Source organism: Emys orbicularis, chromosome 2, assembly GCF_028017835.1.
Source record: "Emys orbicularis isolate rEmyOrb1 chromosome 2, rEmyOrb1.hap1, whole genome shotgun sequence".
NCBI lineage: Eukaryota > Metazoa > Chordata > Testudines > Emydidae > Emys > Emys orbicularis.
This window is the reverse complement of record NC_088684.1, coordinates 193,832,973-193,851,091: the sequence shown is the minus strand read 5'-3', so window position 1 is coordinate 193,851,091 and position 18,119 is coordinate 193,832,973. Positions and strand designations below refer to the sequence as shown.

At 39.7% G+C, this 18,119-nt stretch overlaps 1 protein-coding gene across 1 annotated transcript; it reads right to left on the bottom strand.

Annotated features, from left to right (window-relative positions):
- Positions 1-2,641: 2,641 nt before the first annotated feature.
- Positions 2,642-17,914, bottom strand: IGFBP3 (insulin like growth factor binding protein 3). Its single transcript, XM_065399618.1, has 4 exons — positions 17,536-17,914; positions 13,396-13,622; positions 11,935-12,054; positions 2,642-2,767 (listed from the first exon to the last, which is right to left on the bottom strand). Exons 1-4 carry the CDS (start codon positions 17,912-17,914, stop codon positions 2,642-2,644), a joined length of 852 nt encoding a protein of 283 aa, XP_065255690.1.
- Between the last annotated feature and the right edge of the window lie 205 nt (positions 17,915-18,119).

Below are 18,119 nucleotides of genomic sequence, written 5' to 3'. Positions count from 1 at the left end.
CACGAGTGGAGTCGGGATGGTGCCGTGAGTCCTTATCCTTACCCAGCCCTGGTGCTCATGCTGACGGTGCCGGAGCGCTCTGCACCGAGGAGGTACTTAGCGCAGGATCCGCCGACCCAGGGTTGGACTGGGGGCAGAGTGCTGCCTCCATCAACAGGACCTTCAGGCACTGCTCTCTCTCTTTTAAAATCCTGAGCCGAAAGGTCTTACAAATGACACAATGATCCTTCTGATGGCCCTCTCCTAAACACTTTAGACACGAGGTGTGAGGATCGCTTCTGGGCATACACTTGCCGCAGGCTTCGCAGGCTTTGAAGCCCAGAGACCCCAGCATGCCCCGGCGTCGGGACAGCGTAGGAGGGGATTTCCCCACACCCCCAAAATAAACTTATCTAATACTAACGAATTACTAACTACTCACTATTAACGAACAATAGAAAACTAATGGAGAACAATGTAAGAAACTGCTAAATGCGCTTGTTGAGACAAGAGCACAGGGAAGTTCCAGCTAACCATCACTGGCGGTAAGAAGGAACTGAGGGGGTGGCGGGTCGGCAGGGCTCTATATTGAGGGCCATGTAGGTGCGACTCCAGGGGGTGTCCAGGCCCACCCAACGGATGCTGCTAGGGGAAAAACTTCTGGCTACCATGCACGTGCGTGCACACACACTTCATTGGAATTGACATGAACAAGCACTTGAAGAAGACTTGTTATTATTATTATTATTACTGAATATTGTTAAATATTGACTCCATTTCATGAATCTAGCCCTTAGTTTCATGTCTACAGTTATATGACATAATGCTGCTGTATACAATATCTTCCTTGTGTGACAGTATGAAGGTAGATTGATTATAGCTTTAAAAAAGTGTTATTTCAATGTTTTCTTGGTAAAACTTTTACAATTGCAGTATTTTCATCCATTCACAAAGCTACCTGAAACCCAAATATTCAGGACTGTACACATTTTGGAGTAACAATTATTTCACAAACCTGAGTTTGGGTTAGGATTTGGGTTAGGATTTCAGTTTTAATGATGATGCAAGATCGTTTTGTTAAGATTATAAACTGAGAAACTGCATGGGATGCAAGTAAGGCTGTTCAGATAGCCCAAGCCAAATACAAGGCTGGTGGCTGCAGTTACAAAAACTACCTAATTCCTGACTCGCTAAATATTGAATAGGACATTCATTTAATGTTGATTTTTTTTTTAGTTACACCACTTACTTATATGCAGTTTGTAATAAACTATTATTACTTTTCAAATCTTATCCCAAAAGGAAAAGATGCTCAATTCCATAGGCCATATCCCACTACTGATTTTCATGTAGACCTTCCCATTAATTTTAATGGGAATCTGACTCCAATTGATGCCATATGCCAGATATTTGAAAGAACCACAAATTAAGAACATAAAACCTCTCTTCAGATTGAAAATCTAAGTGAATTCATGACAGAGAGACATATTTTTCAGAACCGGATGGTTACTCTTCTGCTCTTAAAGGCAAGCAGACAACTCCCAATGAAGTCAGTGGAAGTTACGACCATGCAATGGAAGAGTCCTAAAATTTAGGTCTATATCCTCTTTTCTGTATATGTTTGGCACTGACTTTAATAGGAGTTCCTCATGTAGAATGAAGGTAGAATATCTAGTGTTAACAGTTTTAAAAAAAGGGAAGAAGGGAAAAAATTGTGTTAGAATAGCTGAAACGAGTAGGAGAGAAGAGTCGTTTATGGTCAATTTCAATGCAACTATTAATTGCTTATCTAACATCTAAGTACTACAGTGAGGTATACACTAGAAAAACCAACAGAAAGGTTAATTTAAAAGTTGTTTTGATGGTTTTAGCTACTTCAAATAGGGAACTCTGCCTCTTTAGGAAACTTTTTCTTCAGCCAGTAAATCTATTTTGGCTCATCCACATTAAGTAAAAATATATATGCCATTCTATTTACAATCCCCTTTGTTTTTTGACTTGCATGGATTCAGTAGCATACACCAAAATGAATGTGTAACATTTGGTATTCACATGTTACATTTAAATAACGTTTATTAAAAAACAATTATATTAAATACAGACTAACAGAATATTCATAATATACTTTACAGAAAAAAATAGCCATGTCTTTATTTTAGAAACACGTTTCTTTAAAAAGTTCTTTGAGATTTTTATAAAACATTTTACCCGTGAAGATAAGTGTCCCGTCAGACCTGTATAGAAAAAGCTTAAACTTTAAATCCTTGGTTTTTTTTAATATTTTTACAAGCTTACAATCTATAAATTCTTTAAAATAAAACACAGTATCTTTCGGGATCAAATTGGTCACAGGCCGTTATTTTAAAAAGTCAGTGGAGACTCCCTGAATCCATTCTGAAGTGCCTTTTTTTCTTTCTGGGGATAAATAGTGCAGATTTACTTGGGAATTCAGAGCTCCCTATGTTCTATAGAAAGCGGGAAGTGTGTCAGTGACAGGGTGCAGCTGCAGAGTCCATAGAGTCAATGAATCCCCCAATATCAGTAGGAGGCAGAACTCGTAACTCCAAGTCCAATGCAGTCCATGCTTTTTCCCCAGTCCCTCCAAGGTCTCTGATGGGTTGAACTGCCACACACAAATTCCACAGGAGATGGCACCAGCCCCTCATTTGCTTTCCAAGTTGTAGCAGTGGACATCTCCTTTTCCTTTCCCATCATATCCAGGAAGTGGCTGTCCATATTTATCCACACACCAGCAATAGCCTCTCTTTCGGCCTTTGGATGGGCGGCACTGAAACAAAATGAATGTAAGGTTCAGTTAGCACCATTTTTTGGGGTACAGCAGGGGTTCCAGTTAATTCTAATCTCTTTGATAGCTTCAGTAATATAACATGGCCAAATCAACACTGCTCATGCTGTGAGTAAATGGAATTCCGATTACCAGCACAAACTATTATAATGATATTTTATTTCTACTGCCAGCCAACTATTAGGGATCTAATAATCCTACAATAAAACTATTCTTAGAAGCACAAAAAGGCAGCTTTATAAACCACTCCACATGATATTACACAGCACAGTTGTCCATTATTGAGCAAAACCAACTTCAATGACACTACTTGCAACTGTAAAGGTTGTAGGATCAGGTCCTTTATTTGGGAAAAAACTCAACAGATTACTCTTGTCATACTAAGGGAGCACATGTTTGGCAGAGGCTGCACTTGCAGCAATAACACCTCAGCTTGCATCTGTTTGACAAAGGCATTTCAGTACTGTAGTTGACGTTTATTAGCAGATATATAATACCCTGCAACAGAGTTATCACTTCAACAACTGCTAGGTATATTAGAACTTTACATATATAATTTCCTATAAATAAGGTTGCCTGCATATTAATCCATAACCTAAATCATTTCTAGAGAAAGCACTTGCCTAGCAGGTCTAGTTATATATACAAGCCAACCTGAAATTGTAATACATAGTGTGTGTGTATGCTTTTGCTATAAATTATTTATATATCTATATAAAAGCTAAAACTTTCCCTAGAAATAATAATTTAGTACAGGAAAGATGGAAAACCAAGCACCCAAGAGTTACAAAGAGAATCTAAGGCAGCATACACAGTTCCTGATCACATATTGCATATTACATTCGTCAGCTAGACCCAGTCCAGCTGAAAGGTACCTCTGTAACTGTGAAGGTTTTCTTCTATTATAAGGGGAAGCACCTCTCTCTAATAGTTGTGCAATGTCATATTAAGCATTCTACAGTCAACTCCTTCCCAGGACGGAGTCACAATCTATGTCAACTGGACTTGTGGGATTTTATGGTTGTAGACTCACTGAATGACCTATTGCAGAGACAAGTTCATCAGAGCTACAGTGACCACCATTTAGTTGGTGACGAATTTTAAAGAATCTGTGGCACAAATTTACCAGGCTCTTGCTAGATGACAACTACAACAGATATGTCACCTAGGGACAAGAACAGAGAAGCCACGTAGCCTTAAGACCTTGCCTGCCCTCTGCCACCAAAAATAAAAATACACAAAAAAAGAAGCCTACCTCTACCTTCTTTGGAGGGAACAAGAGAACTCATCCTCCATAGCAGGCGGGTGGGCTGTGTACATTTCCAGCTCATGTATTTTATTAATTGAGGATGAAATTTATCCATGTTGAAAGAGTCTGCAGAAGACCTATGCAGGCACCAATTAAGCCATCAAAACAAGGTTTAAGTAGGATTTAAATGGTGCATAGGCCTCTGCATAGGAATCCATTTCACCCTTATAACATAGCTGATTGGTCCATGAGCCAGGAGCCATTAATTTTCCCATCTAAGGCCGCACAGTGCAGCACATACAGTCCCTGCTAGTTGAAGACTGTGGAACATGGTGAGCTCATTTGCTCCTTTATCCCTACCCCTAGCCAGCTCCACAACTCCTCACTATGGACTTTTGGGGGAAGAGATCTCTTTGGGGTTTCCGTCACTGGAAAATTTTCTTTGGATTCCATCATCCTGCCATGAAGCGAACGTCACCCACAGCTTTTCAGGGCTTGCACGGTTCAGAAAGCTGGATATTGTGCTGTACAGACTCCTCTCCCTGAGGAATGTTTGTTTTTACCATGTTTAAACATGTTTAAAGTACATGAACTAAGAGCACTCACTCTAACTGAAAATAAGCAGTCATTTAGATTCATTGATCCCAAAGGCCAGAAGATGATTATCTAAGTCTATATTCTTGTTATATCTTTGGGCAGGAAGACCAAATATCATGTCACGTGCTGAAATAACACAAAGCTTTCTCTTCTTCAGAACCTTTCTTTTGCAGCCATACTGCATGCAACAATCTTAGTCACTTAAATGGCAGTTGTGCCAGAAGAATGTCTGCAAGATCAGGTCCAAAGTAAACAAATGCTTGTTTTCTGAGAGAGAAAAGCATCACTGGCCAATCGAAAAAAGAGCTGCATTAGTAATTTGCCTAATTATCTGATTATCTTTATTTGAATTACAAGTTAGCCATTCAGTCAGTTGTCCTTAAACATGAATCCAACATGGATTTTATCCTTTTTCATTATTTAACAAGCCCATTAATAGCCTGATACAATGCCCATTGAGTCAATGGGAATTTTTCCATTAACTTTAATGGGCATTAGATCAGGACCTAACTGAAGTGGTAACATTTAATCCTTAAAACTCTTTGGCATCAAAATAATTTAATCCACAGTCCACATCTCTTTTATTATAACAAGTTCATAGATCGGGAAACTAAGGCAGAAATTCTTAAGTGATTTTCCAAAGGACACACAGTCAGTGTCTGAGCCCAGAATTAGAGTGAGGATTTCCTAACTCTCAGCCTGGTATTCAGTCCACTAGATTGTACCTCTGCTAATAACTGTAACATATCCTCCTTGCTTTCAGAGGTACTGTATGAAGTGTGCTGCACAAATCTCAAAGGAACTGACTTTGATTACTGTCAAAGACATACATATGTAAACCAAATTATCAGTTTAAAAAGTTGGTCTCATTTTTAATGTCATTTTATTTTCTACAATCTCATCACTGACTTTCAGAATTAAATACAGCTAGAAGCCACCTTTCATTTCTTCTAATTAGCTTGTTTTGGGCAAAACTCTCAGATCTGCTGTGTGCCTTAGAGATAAGCAGCAAAATAATGCTTTGTCTCCAAAGCAACACAGAAATGTTTTTCAGATCTCTCGAGTTCAAAACAAGGATTTGCACTGACTGCCCAGCACTGGGGCAAGGGTCAAACATATCTCTCATAATAGTTTTATCTGGCCCAAAAGGGATGTTTTTATTCTAAAATCCCATATTTTGCATTCTCTTGCCCTGACATCAACTGAAATGATAGACAGTGCATATCAAAAAGACATCTCTTATTCTGTGTTGTGTATACCAGTGGGGCCAGATTCTTGGGCTCAGCTCCAGCTGCTTTGTGCTGCCTCAGAAGTGCAAAACAGCTGGAATGATGCCCTAAATGGGGCAGCTGAGGATTTCCTGACAGAGGGGCCAGATGTCAGCCCTATTGCCCCCTGCTCCGTCCCCTCCACAGAGGAGTGCAGAAGGGACATGGCAAAGCATAAGGGCCACCACTTAATTCCTGGTCAGTACAGTCGTCCCTATGGGACTGCAATTGGCATAACTTGGAGCAGCCTTTAGAAAACTCTAATTTATAGCAAAGGTTATTTTGGCGTCTGGCTGGCCCAGGATTGGGGGAGCTTTGTCTTAAATGGAGCTATGCCAATTCACATCTACTGAAAAGCTGGCCATTTATGTGGATTTGGGATAATTCTTAGAGAATCTTAATTCTATCAAAAATTGTTTGCTTGCTTGAGACAGACATACTCCCGCACCATGAAATTAGACCCATATACCACAGTTCTATCGTACAATCTTACATAAATGACTTAGGCATGAGTAAGTAGGGATCAATGTCTAATAGATCTGGTGCGGTATATAATAAACAAAGGGGTCTTATTATGCTCTGGAGGAGTTCCTCCAAATTCCTCTTTATCACTTCCTCTCTTTTACACGATTTACTTAAGGATTGAACACAGATTTTTTTAGAGCCCATCAGTGTCACTCCTCACTTCCAGGGGACATGATGACAATGACTCTGTATCATGTTTCCAGGTTCTGAGGATCTAGGAGCAAAAATTAAATTAGGGACTCAAACTCTGATCCCTCTACTCTAGAACAACCATGAAGCCAGCCTTCCAGTTTTACCTTTAAACCGATGTTTACCAAGAAGCATCGGGCAAGAAAAGTAAAGTAAATAACAAATATTCATTTAAATGGACAGAGAGTGGAGGGCAGAATTCCTTTCAGAACTGTTCATGTAGCTTCCAGTACCACTGACTCTCCTATTTGATTTCATGTTGTACATCACATGGCTTGGCAAGATGACAAGTTCATATTGGCAACCACATTTATCTGATAATTTCCCCGTGCTCCTGATTTAATAATAATTAAATATAAAAAAACCCAAATATAAATACTTTAAATTGCTTTACATGATGTATCTGGATAGATAAAATTCCTTTACAGCAAACCTCTCACTCATTAAAACTACCCCCGAGGGTGTCTGGAAAGTCAATTACTAGATAACCACAAATCAAATCATGAAGAACAACTGCATTCAACATGTTCCTGAAGAGCCAGTCAGTGAGGAAAAGAGGTGGTTCGTGTGAACATGAAGAGGAAAGCTTTCTTATGAAAAACTTTATATGGCTCTTCTAGATGATCACATGATACTTCACTAGATTTATCCCAAACCTATCACTTATCTGTAGACAAATGCTGGTCCTTCATAAGTAGGGCCCTACCAAATTCATGGTCCATTTTAATAAATTTCATGGTCATAGCATTTTAAAAATCTTGAATTTCACTATTTCAGATATTTAAATCTTAAATTTCACAGAGTTGTAACAAAGCATGAATATTTATTGAAAAATGGCAAAATATAAATATGTAAAGCCCTTAAGTCAGCGTTTCTCAAACTGGGGTTCCCGACCCAAAAGGGGGTGGCAAAGCTGTTGGGGGGGGGGGGGGTTTCATGGTATTGCCACCCTTACTTCTGCTCTGCCTTCATAACTGGATAGCTGGAGCACGGCGGCTGCTGGCCAGGTGCCAAGCTCTGAAAGCAGCACCGCCACCAGGAGCAGTGTAGCCTTCAGAGCTGGATTCCTGGCCAGCAGCCGCTGTTCTCTGGCCACCCAGCTCTGAAGGCAGTGCTGCCACCAGCAACAGCGCAGAAGTAAGGGTGGCAATACTGCAACCCCTTTACAATAGGCTTGAGACCCCCTTTTGCGTTGGAGAAACACTGTGTACTTGTATATACTTTTACCCTATAGTACAGGGGTCAGCAACCTTTCAGAAGTGGTGTGGCGAGTCTTCATTTATTCACTCTGATTTAAGGTTTCGCGTGTCAGTCATACATTTCAACATTTTTAGAAGGTCGCTTTCTATAAGTCTATAATATATAACTAAACTATTGTTGTATGTAAAGTAAATAAGATTTTTAAAATGTTTAAGAAGCTTCATTTAAAATTAAATTAAAATGCAGAGTCCCCCAGACTGGTGGCCAGGACCCGGGCAGTGTGAGTGCCACTGAAAATCAGCTCGCGTGCCGCCTTCGGCATGCGTGCCATAGGTTGCCTATCCCTGCTATAGTATAAAACAGTATAGTATAGGGTAAAAGTACACAAAAGACCAGATTTCATGGGGGATTGGTAGGACCCTATTTATAACCATATTGTTTCTTTGTGTTAGTTCTGCCCTGCACTGCATAGCCTGGCACTATGCTGAAATACATTGTACTACTGGACTGTATCTGTACCTATATCTATCTACAAACATACAATTTGCACTCACAAAGTGCCTTTATTTTCTTAAGATCTCGGAGCATTTATTAACATTTTATTTGATTATCACGGCACCTTATGAGGTGGGTACTAATATGACATTAAGCTGATGCAAAAAGGCCCTAATCATGCAATATGCTCTGTATGAGCAAATGCTTATGTCCATGAATTCAATGGGGATCGGTGTAGGCATGAGCGTGTTTGCCTGTGTGGAGCAGCTTGCAGGATCAAGGTCCATATTAGTGGCAGAGCCAAAAAGAAACACTGGAGGAGTTTTGATTCCAACTCACTGTTCTAACCATTACACCACACAGCTTCCGATATGATGGCTAACCTGCTTTGGTAAAGAATGAACTACTTTTACAAAATATGCAAACACCTTGCTAACCTTCTCTGGGAAGCATTCTTTGGAGGTGGTGTGACACCATAGTGCACTGAGCTGCATATCCAGCTACTTTAGAGGTACCAGAAGAAAGCCAATATTTCCATCATTAAAAATGCCTGCCTTATAGAACAGTGAAAATAATATTATTTAGGGATGATTTACTATTTCCTAGTATAACAAACTGAATTCTTCTGTCATAATGTGGATACTAATGAGTTACAAATGCTAAATGATGTTAATAGTAGCAATGTAGGAAATTCATACAATAACCTAGCTTTATGTTATTCAGATTAGATACGTTCTCTCAGTTCCTAAAGTATCAGACCTAAATTTATGCTGCAAAAAGCAGGGCAATCACTACATTTTCCATAGGGCAGTGAGTGCAATCTATTATATATGTATTTATTTCTCATATCTATTGTGGTATTTAATTTTAGAAAGATATTGTAAACATATTATTTTGCATTTTTGTGAGCTGCAGACTGTACCCTTGACACCTACCCTAAAGTTAAGGCCTGCATTACAATTTGATAGCAGTACTAAGTGTTGGCACTAGATCAGCACTCAGGTAACCTATTTGCTCGTGTTGATTCCACCTGTGCTCATTAAGGGCTTGATTCTGCAGGATGCTGAGCTTCCCTCAATTCCTATTGAAGCCAGTGGGACATACAGGCATGTGGCATGGCATCTGGCAGGACTGGGCACATCTGAAACTACCCCTCAATCCTTTGCCATAGATGCCACCGTGATAGGCCACTAAATGTAGTGCAGGAACTCTCTCTGAAATTCAGCAGATGCAGTTTTAAAGCTTCTGGTGGAACACGCACTACATAATTTAGAGTGCAGAAGCAGCTCCCCTTACATGGGATCTTCATCTTATTCTATTAAATGAATAGCTTTGAATGATGACTAGAATTGACATCAAGGTACACTTATTTTAATATCATTTTTTGGAGTGGGGAAGTGCCCAGGTTCCCCAATGGCAGAATTGCCATTGCTCAAAAATGCACCTCAACATTTTGGTGCCTGTGGATCTTATTATTTATTTATGGTAGTACCCAGGAAAGCACCTAGCACAGAGTAACACTGAAGAAAGAAAGTCCATTCCATAAAGAGCTCACAATTTGAGCTGCAAGTTGACAAAAGTACTGCAGACAAGTTCTGCAAGTGGGCAAAGTAGAGCATATTCTTTGGTCTTCTTTAATAGCTAAAGCAGCACAAGGACTATAGTATGTAACAAAAAGCATATCTCTTGGAACTCTGTTAAAATATCTATTGCTTTAAATAAGCTAACCACTTCTATGTCATAGGAACAAACACACAATCTTGGTTCCCACTCTGAGGGTCAGTGTTGTCCTTAGTCCACTGAATAACTTTCATTGAAATCAATGGCATTTTGGAATGAATTCAGATTGAGGACTGCCACCTGCATATGGCCCTACGTTAATTTACATCAAGTTAAAATATCATGGAACAAGAATTCACACCAGCTTAAATGAGACCTCCAACCCAAAAAAAGAAACTTGCCCTGCTTCAGAAAATCACCAGCTGCTCAGGAAAAGCTAGAGTGAATAGATGAGCTATGCAGCATGCCCTAAAGGTCAACAAACATAGGCACTGTCAGACCAGTGGAAGAAGTGTATTCTAGAGCCAGGAGCCCCCACTGTGAGTGCCCATCATCAAATCTGCAAAGGTTGCTGATCTCAGTTGTTGAGATGCTACATAAGAGGAAGGGCTGTCTCTAAGGGTACACCTGTGCTGAAAAAAGGTGTGTTCTTAACTCATGTTACCTAACCTGGGTTAAAACAGCAGTGATGCCACGGCAACTTGGCTTTTAACTCAGGTTAGAAGCTTGAGTTAAAGCCTATGAGGCAGCCTGGGGTTGAACTTGAGCTGCTAACCCAAATTAAAAGCTGAGTTGCTGTGCCTTCACTGCTACTTGAACTCAAGTTAGCTAATGCAGATTAGCTAACCAAGTTAAGAACACATGGGTTTTTTTTTTTTCAGAATAGACATACTTGAAGAAATCCATGATCCAAGCAACAGAGAGCAGCAGGACTTAAAGTGAAGTCCATGGATGAGTGGTAGCAAAGTTGGGCTGGCTGCTCACTTCACTTTCATTTCCAACTGATAAAAAACAGTAGAAGACAGCTAAAAATATATGGAATGCTTTTGTACTATTATTTTCTCGTGTAAGCACTGCTGTGGTTACCACAGGGATGTGAAGGGAGAAGTGGGTCTGAGTAATCACGAAAGGGAGGGGGAAGGTGCACCACAATACAAATTCTCTTTAAAGACGTGATCCAGCCTATGAAAAAGCTTGAGAACCCCTGATATAAAGCTCTGTAAATTTAAAACTACACCTTGAATTGCACCAAGAAACTAATTCAGAGCCACTGCAATCTACTAAACATTCGAATTATGGGTTCTGACATGAAAAAACACTAAGCAAGGGCCCTGATATTTATTCTTCACTAGCCAAAGTTTCTTGAGAGCCCTTCATGGGCAGCCTAAGAAGAGCATGTTGCAGTAGTTCAATATGGAGATAACAAAGACATGAATAGCTGTGGTGGTGTCTGCATTTGTCAAGAAAGGTCACGATCTCGTAACCAAACGCAAATTGAAAACCAAAATGGTTGAGAGACCATCGTTACTGAAGAGTAAATACTGAGTGTATCACTTTCACTATAACACGACATAGATTTTGGAAGTGATCTCTGCGGTGTATAAAGGACAGATATATGGCTTTCTCAAGTTGCTTTTTGTAATGTGACCTAATCCAGTCCTTCTAGGAACTCTTAAGCAGCTATTTACAATTCAAAGCATTGATCTATTACAGTCATATGGTGACTCCAACAGCTAGCACAGTGGGTTATTACAGAGGTAATGCTTTTTTTAAACTGATGGGCACTGATATCCAGGGCTCTGGCCAACCCATGTGTGATTGGGTATGAAGTTTCTCAGATTAATCTGTTGTCAGGAACGACAGCAAATAAAAACACTGTCCACACCTGACATGGCTTGGTGCTACGCCACCAGGTCCTAAAACTGGGGTTGAAGCAATGTTTCAGTGAAGTGCTATGTAATGCACATGAACATTACCAGTAATGTTAAATTTGACTTCGTATTAACAGATGACAATGTGGAAAAGCCTAAATACACTTACTGAAATGATCAAGAAATATTACTCACTTGCTTTTTCTTGTAAAATCCCTTCTTGTCACAATTTGGAATATGGAATCCTCTTGGACTCAAGACATTCTGGATCTTTAGGTGATTTAATGTATCTTCCATTTCTCTACGGCAGGGACCCTGTCAATGATCATGTTTTAGAAAGCACAAATGAAATCCTCTCACTCAAACCCTGTCTCCTATATTCTTAAAAATAGTAAATCTGTAGACATTAAAAGCACTAAGCAGCAAAAAACCTCCGTAAAAATAGGGTGATGGATCTGACCAGAAATGAATAGAAAGATCCACACTTCAATTTTTAGCATGCTAGCTTGAATCCTGCAAGCACAAGTCTGACTACTGACAAGCTTGCTCCCAGCTGCTGTGTAGCCATACCCTAGAAGCCCTAGTTCTGGACCAGAGGCCCATAATCTATCAACAGCCCTCACAGCTACCTAAAATGATAATTGTGCTATACACAGATTTATTTTTTGGAAGAAGGACATTCTGAACCCCTCAGACACTGATGTGCTTTAACTGGAATGTCTGACTTCTCTGACTTCAGTAATACATTGAACATGCAGGAAAATCAACATTGCTAATTTATCTTAGCTGCCATATACTCTCTACTTGGAACTCACTACTTTTTATAGGTTTTGAAGCCTTCTTTTTGCAGAAGAAAGATATGTCTGGATCGCCCATGAATATTTTGATGAAGTGCCAAAGTATACCCAAGCAGCATTTTGTATGCCTGTTGGCACTGGTATGAAGATAACCAGATTGTCTGTCAAGAGCAGTACATGAATTATAGTTTTACCTGCTCACATTCCCTATACCCAGGCTGCCCTGCAAATCTTGCACATATACTGTAAATAAGGAATAAGAAACAGTGGCAGCTCTTATCCCTGTGGTCATTACCTGCTGACATTTTCAGTGTGACAGAGCAATCGCTACAAATCTAGATACAGATTTGTGTGCACTAGGCACATTTGATAATCAGTCAAAAGCTGGTACTCAGTCCCATGCTAGAGCACTTTCCATACTTTGCTTCCTGGAGCACAGACTCAGACCTTTGGATTGAATGTAAGGCCTTTTTCTTTTTTTGCATTACCCTTTCTTTCTTGCCAATAGGTAATCAAATCTAATCAAGCTGTTATTAGACCTAGTCTGAATCTGTTCACACCCATGTGTGATAACTACAGGTGAGATTAAGTTTTTTACTGTCCAAGGTTTATTATTGATAATCAGATTAAAAACAAACACTAGGCCTCTGTGTTTTCCAAATGTAATCTGTCTGGCCTGCTGACCCTCTGTATTTGCATCTCCAATAGTTTTACTGGTCACACAGTCAGAACTCCTTAAATGGCTACAACAATTACCACCATCTGGTTTTCTATTTATCTTGTCAAATACAGCATGCCAAAAATAAAGAAAAAGAAACATGAGAATGTATTCATCTTTTCTACTTATAAAAATACTTACATATTCAGTCTCTTGTTTGGATTCAGAAGAGAAATTCAGTGTATCTGTACTTTGTGAATCATATTCCACTTTGTACCGCTGTGTATTTTTGGCTTGTTCTTTCCTGATGATATCTATTTTGGTGTGATGTGGATGTGATTTGGAATCTGACACCCTGTGAGAGTTAGGGATGGCCTGATTCTCTATGCTACTGGCATTCTGGTCTTCTTCTGAATCACTGGAATTTCCTTCAAATAAAATAAATTCAACAAAGAAACAAAGTTAATTATTCAGTTAAGCCTAGGAGCACAATAACTTATTTTAAAAGTTTCTATTTTTTTCTTTTCTTTTTTATTAAAAAACACAGAAAGCCTTCAATGTCATAGTGTTCTCTGAGCAGCAATGTCTGTATTTCCTGAACAGAAAGAATTCTAATGTTCTCATGATTGAAATATCTCATAAACTCCTAGTAATTCTTTTAAACTCTGTCATTCCACTGTCACTGTTGGTTGCTACTAATTATACATCTTTCTTTTCTACTTAATTGTATGAAAAATTTCATTTATACTTTACATCAATTTGATTTTTTAAACCACTGCTATTTAAGCTGAATATACAGCCAATTGCTTCCCTTAATTTGAAGTTTTTTCTCACCAGAAGGGGGCAGATTTGCACTGGGACTTCATCATTTCCAGAGTTTGGATCTGAACCAGAAATCTGTTATCAACTTTACCAATAAAAGACATGCAAAAAATTCAAATACTTTATTTCTGTCCTAGAACTGATTTTATTATCACTTAGTAACAATAATGAATTCCTGTAATGTCTTATGATGGTTAGTATTCTGTAAGGTAATGTCTCTTCTTTATATCTTCTCCAGGAAGGGAATTAACAAAGAGGTATTACTAAATAGAAGTAATACTACCATGTTAATTTTTATGGGCCTTAATTTTCTCCCACATACTGCAAAAATCTGGTAAGTTAAATTTTACTTAGTTGATAGAGAATTTTCCAATTTGATTCTATTTTTATATGAAACACATTTCAGATTATGAACACAACATTGCCATCCACTCTTCCATAGTATCAAAAAACAAACATCCTGCTTATTTGCTTTTCACTCGGAGTCAGAAGAGTTTAAAAATATTTTCTATCTCTATCTACTTTCCATAGAAGTAAAAGAAAAGAAAGTGCCCCAGAATATTGTGCAGGCACAATGTTTCCATATACTTAAGATTATGTGTCTATACTATACTATACTATACTATACTATACTATACAGGACTCTTCCAGTGTAAATGCAGATGGCTGCATTTCCTCTAAGATATTTTTAAAGTTTATATCTCTTTATCAGTTAAGTCAGACTGCTTGCTGCATTTCAGCCCTCTGGCTGCAGGCCATCTGAACTTTTTAAAAAAAGGAAAGGAAATCACATTGGAAATGTAAAATGATAACTGATGTTCAGGGCACAGATTACTTTTAATACCGTTGCTTCAATGCTATACTAAAGTTAAAGCATAAAATCTATATTAAAATAGTGCTAAAAGGCTCACTAAAAAGCTCCAAAGCCAAGAAATTCAGCATTAAGACTGAAAGCCTTCCTAACACATCCCACTGAGTCCAACAATTTTAGCACATATGGCACTAAGGCCCCTGCAATACATAGGCACAGGGAGGAGGAGGAGGGATCAGAGTTAACATCTTGTGCCAGTGGTTTTGGTGTAGCCACTGCTGGCAGTAGAAATAATTGACCAGGAAAATCCAACTCCCAGCACAAATGGATTAAGGAAGTTTAAGTCTTAACTCTTGAATTTACTGGCTTTTGTGGGTTTAACTCAGACTCTCAGCGGTATTTGAACATATTTTTTGTGGTTTAATTTCATTTTTTTTTTAAGTAGTATTTTTTTTCTCATTCTCAATGTTTGGAAGCATTGATACAATAGAACATAATAATCTAGATCTCCTAAATCTAAATTATTTGCCCAATAGCATTTTGCAGCCATTCCAGTTTATTAACCATGTACATATAGATTTAGAAAGTATTTTAACAAGCATTATATAACCAACAGATTACAATGGCCACTTCATAGTTTATATAATTAATCATGGCAATCTGTTCTTAAGCAGTTCTCAAATCAGATTTAAGAGCTATGACTACAATTTTTTTATAATGTCAAGACATACTGTATTGCATAAGTTTATTCTATAGAGCTGTTGTCATGTTAGTTACATACCCATTCCTAACACATTCAAAGCCATCATGAAAAAAGCACAGGGAGAGTTGCTTTTTTCTTTTATTAATAATATTATAATAGTCCCTTAAAATGTGAGCTGTATTAATGCCAGAAAGATCTAACATGCACTAGAAGTTAGTGGCCTTCTAAATCTGGCATTAAAATGACATTTTAAAATATAAATCTATATAAAACATTTTTTTAGCACTTGCTGTAACTTAACGACAAAAAACAATTTTACATGGTATTCTACCTATCTGTATATGTGGGAACAGATTCGATCCTATTCTGAGAGTTTGTTGTATGCTAGAATCTGTACTGGAAACTTGGATTTAGGATTGAAACTCTAGTAGTCCCTTAAAGAGGCAGGCACTATGCATGGCATTGGTTCAGCAGATTTCTTCCCTCTTGAAAACTAAGCACTCAACTTGTATTCCCAGGAAGGGGCCTACTTTTCACTTTATACACAGGGGCAAAGTTCCCACTGACTTCAACAGGATTTATGTCTGAATAAGGAGTGCAAGAGTAGGGCTTTAGTATTTTAACTATTTAGGGCTGAAGTTAGTAAGAGACCCGGAACAGAAGTGAGAGTCCAGAGCCATCTACCCCTTCCCTTCCTCATTACAAAATAATAATGATAACTGATAATTAGCGTTGCCAATTTCCACCCATTTGTATGGAAAACCCCCTCATCCAGGATTCCTTTAAAGGTAGAGTTAACAGCATCAAGCTCTTATGATGAAGGATGTTGCCATATGTTTCAATGAGGTTTAAAACTTCACTCAGCATGTTCTGAACTCTCCCTCTTTCAAGTTGTCACTGCTTGTGAGCAACACAAAAATAATAAGGCATTTTGTGCTCCTGCAGCACTGGCGGCCACTTCCTCTCACACAGCTAAGGAGAGGCCAGCCAAAGAGTGCCTGCAACCCAAAAGAAAAACTCCACGCTGCTTTAAAAACAACCGTGCCAAACCTTTTAACGTGCTGTCTTATGAAGTAGATGTTACATCCTCGATATTGGTTAGTAATCTCTCTACTGAAATTTGTGCAAATATTAATTGTGCTTTCCTGATCTGAATCCCAACTTTCCTTGTTTCTAAACATTGCAAAATGTGCATGCTTACAAAAATTGTTCCAACCTTCCCTCCCTCTTAAAGAAACACACTCTAAATGGTTTTACTTACAAGAGAGTACTGGAAAGGTTAGTTTTTACCAATCGTTTATTTGCAAAAGTGTATCCATAGTATTCACCCCTTTTAAAACTACCAGCCTCTGATGCTTTGTTTTAAATAGTCAATAACTTTCCAGCCTGGGAAAATATTTGTCCCATTGTCCATGTACTCCTTTCCTCTTTCTATGAATTTTATAAGCAATTCACTCATTTTTAATATCTCAGCCTGGCAGACCTGCCTCCTCAGTCACCCAGTTCAAAGGGGGAACGACTCCCTCATATATTTTTAAAAAAGCATCCTCACCTCTGTTGCAAGGAAGGATTTTGCAACAGCGGAGATTAAAGAACCTTTCTTTTCCTATCCCTCATCCAAATGATCCTAAACTTGACACACGGCCCTAGATTTGACCACGAGATCAGAAAACACAACCATTTATTTTGAAGAGCAGGAATTACCACGTCAGTCTTAACAGTGCACTAAGGCTGGAGTTTTGTTTAAGAATCCATCCGCTAGGAGTTGGCTGCAATACTTGGGTGGCGCTTAACAGAAACATTTTTGCAGTAAGGGAGTGGTTTTTTGTTTTGTTGTTTGGTTTTTGGTGTGTGCAAACTAATTTTTTTTTTTTGCATAAAGGCAACTGATTGATAGATTGATTTGCATCAAACTTTTTTTGGACGGGCTTTTTTTTTTTTGGCATTAAACAACACACACACACAAACACACACAGAGTGAACGGCTGGAGCCTGGTCTCCTTACCTGGAACATGTGGTCCTACTCCTTGCAGCAGGAAGGTCCTCAGCTTGCTGCCCGTGGTCACGTTGGTGCAAAGCCCCCTGCCCTCCAGCAGCGCCTGCAGGGGTCTGAGCTCCCCTCGGCGCGGCTGGCAGCTGAGGCCGGCCCCGCAGCGCTCGCTGTAGACTCCGCACGGGCGCCCCTCCTGCAGGGCGCAGGTCAAGCAGCAGCCGCAGCCCGGCTCCCGCACCAGCTCGGAGCACTCGGGCGGCAGCGGCTTGCACTGCTCCAGCGCCCGCGAGTCGCAGGGCTCGCACCGCACCACCGGCCCCACCGCCACCGCCCGCCGGCTCAGCAGCGCCAGCGCTGCCACTGCCCACAGCACGCAGAGCCGCGACACCATAGCAACAAGCGCAGGGGGGGCTGGAGAGGGGACGAGGAGCAGCAGCAGAGAGAGCAGGACAGGGACAGAGCCGCAGCCACACGCGCACCTAGCCCGGGGCAGAGCCGCCCCCCGCCACAGGAGGAGGGAGTCACAGGCACTTGCCCCCCAACACAGGAGAGGAGAGACCAGGACAGACCCCTGCCACGGAGGTTCAGAGCAGAAG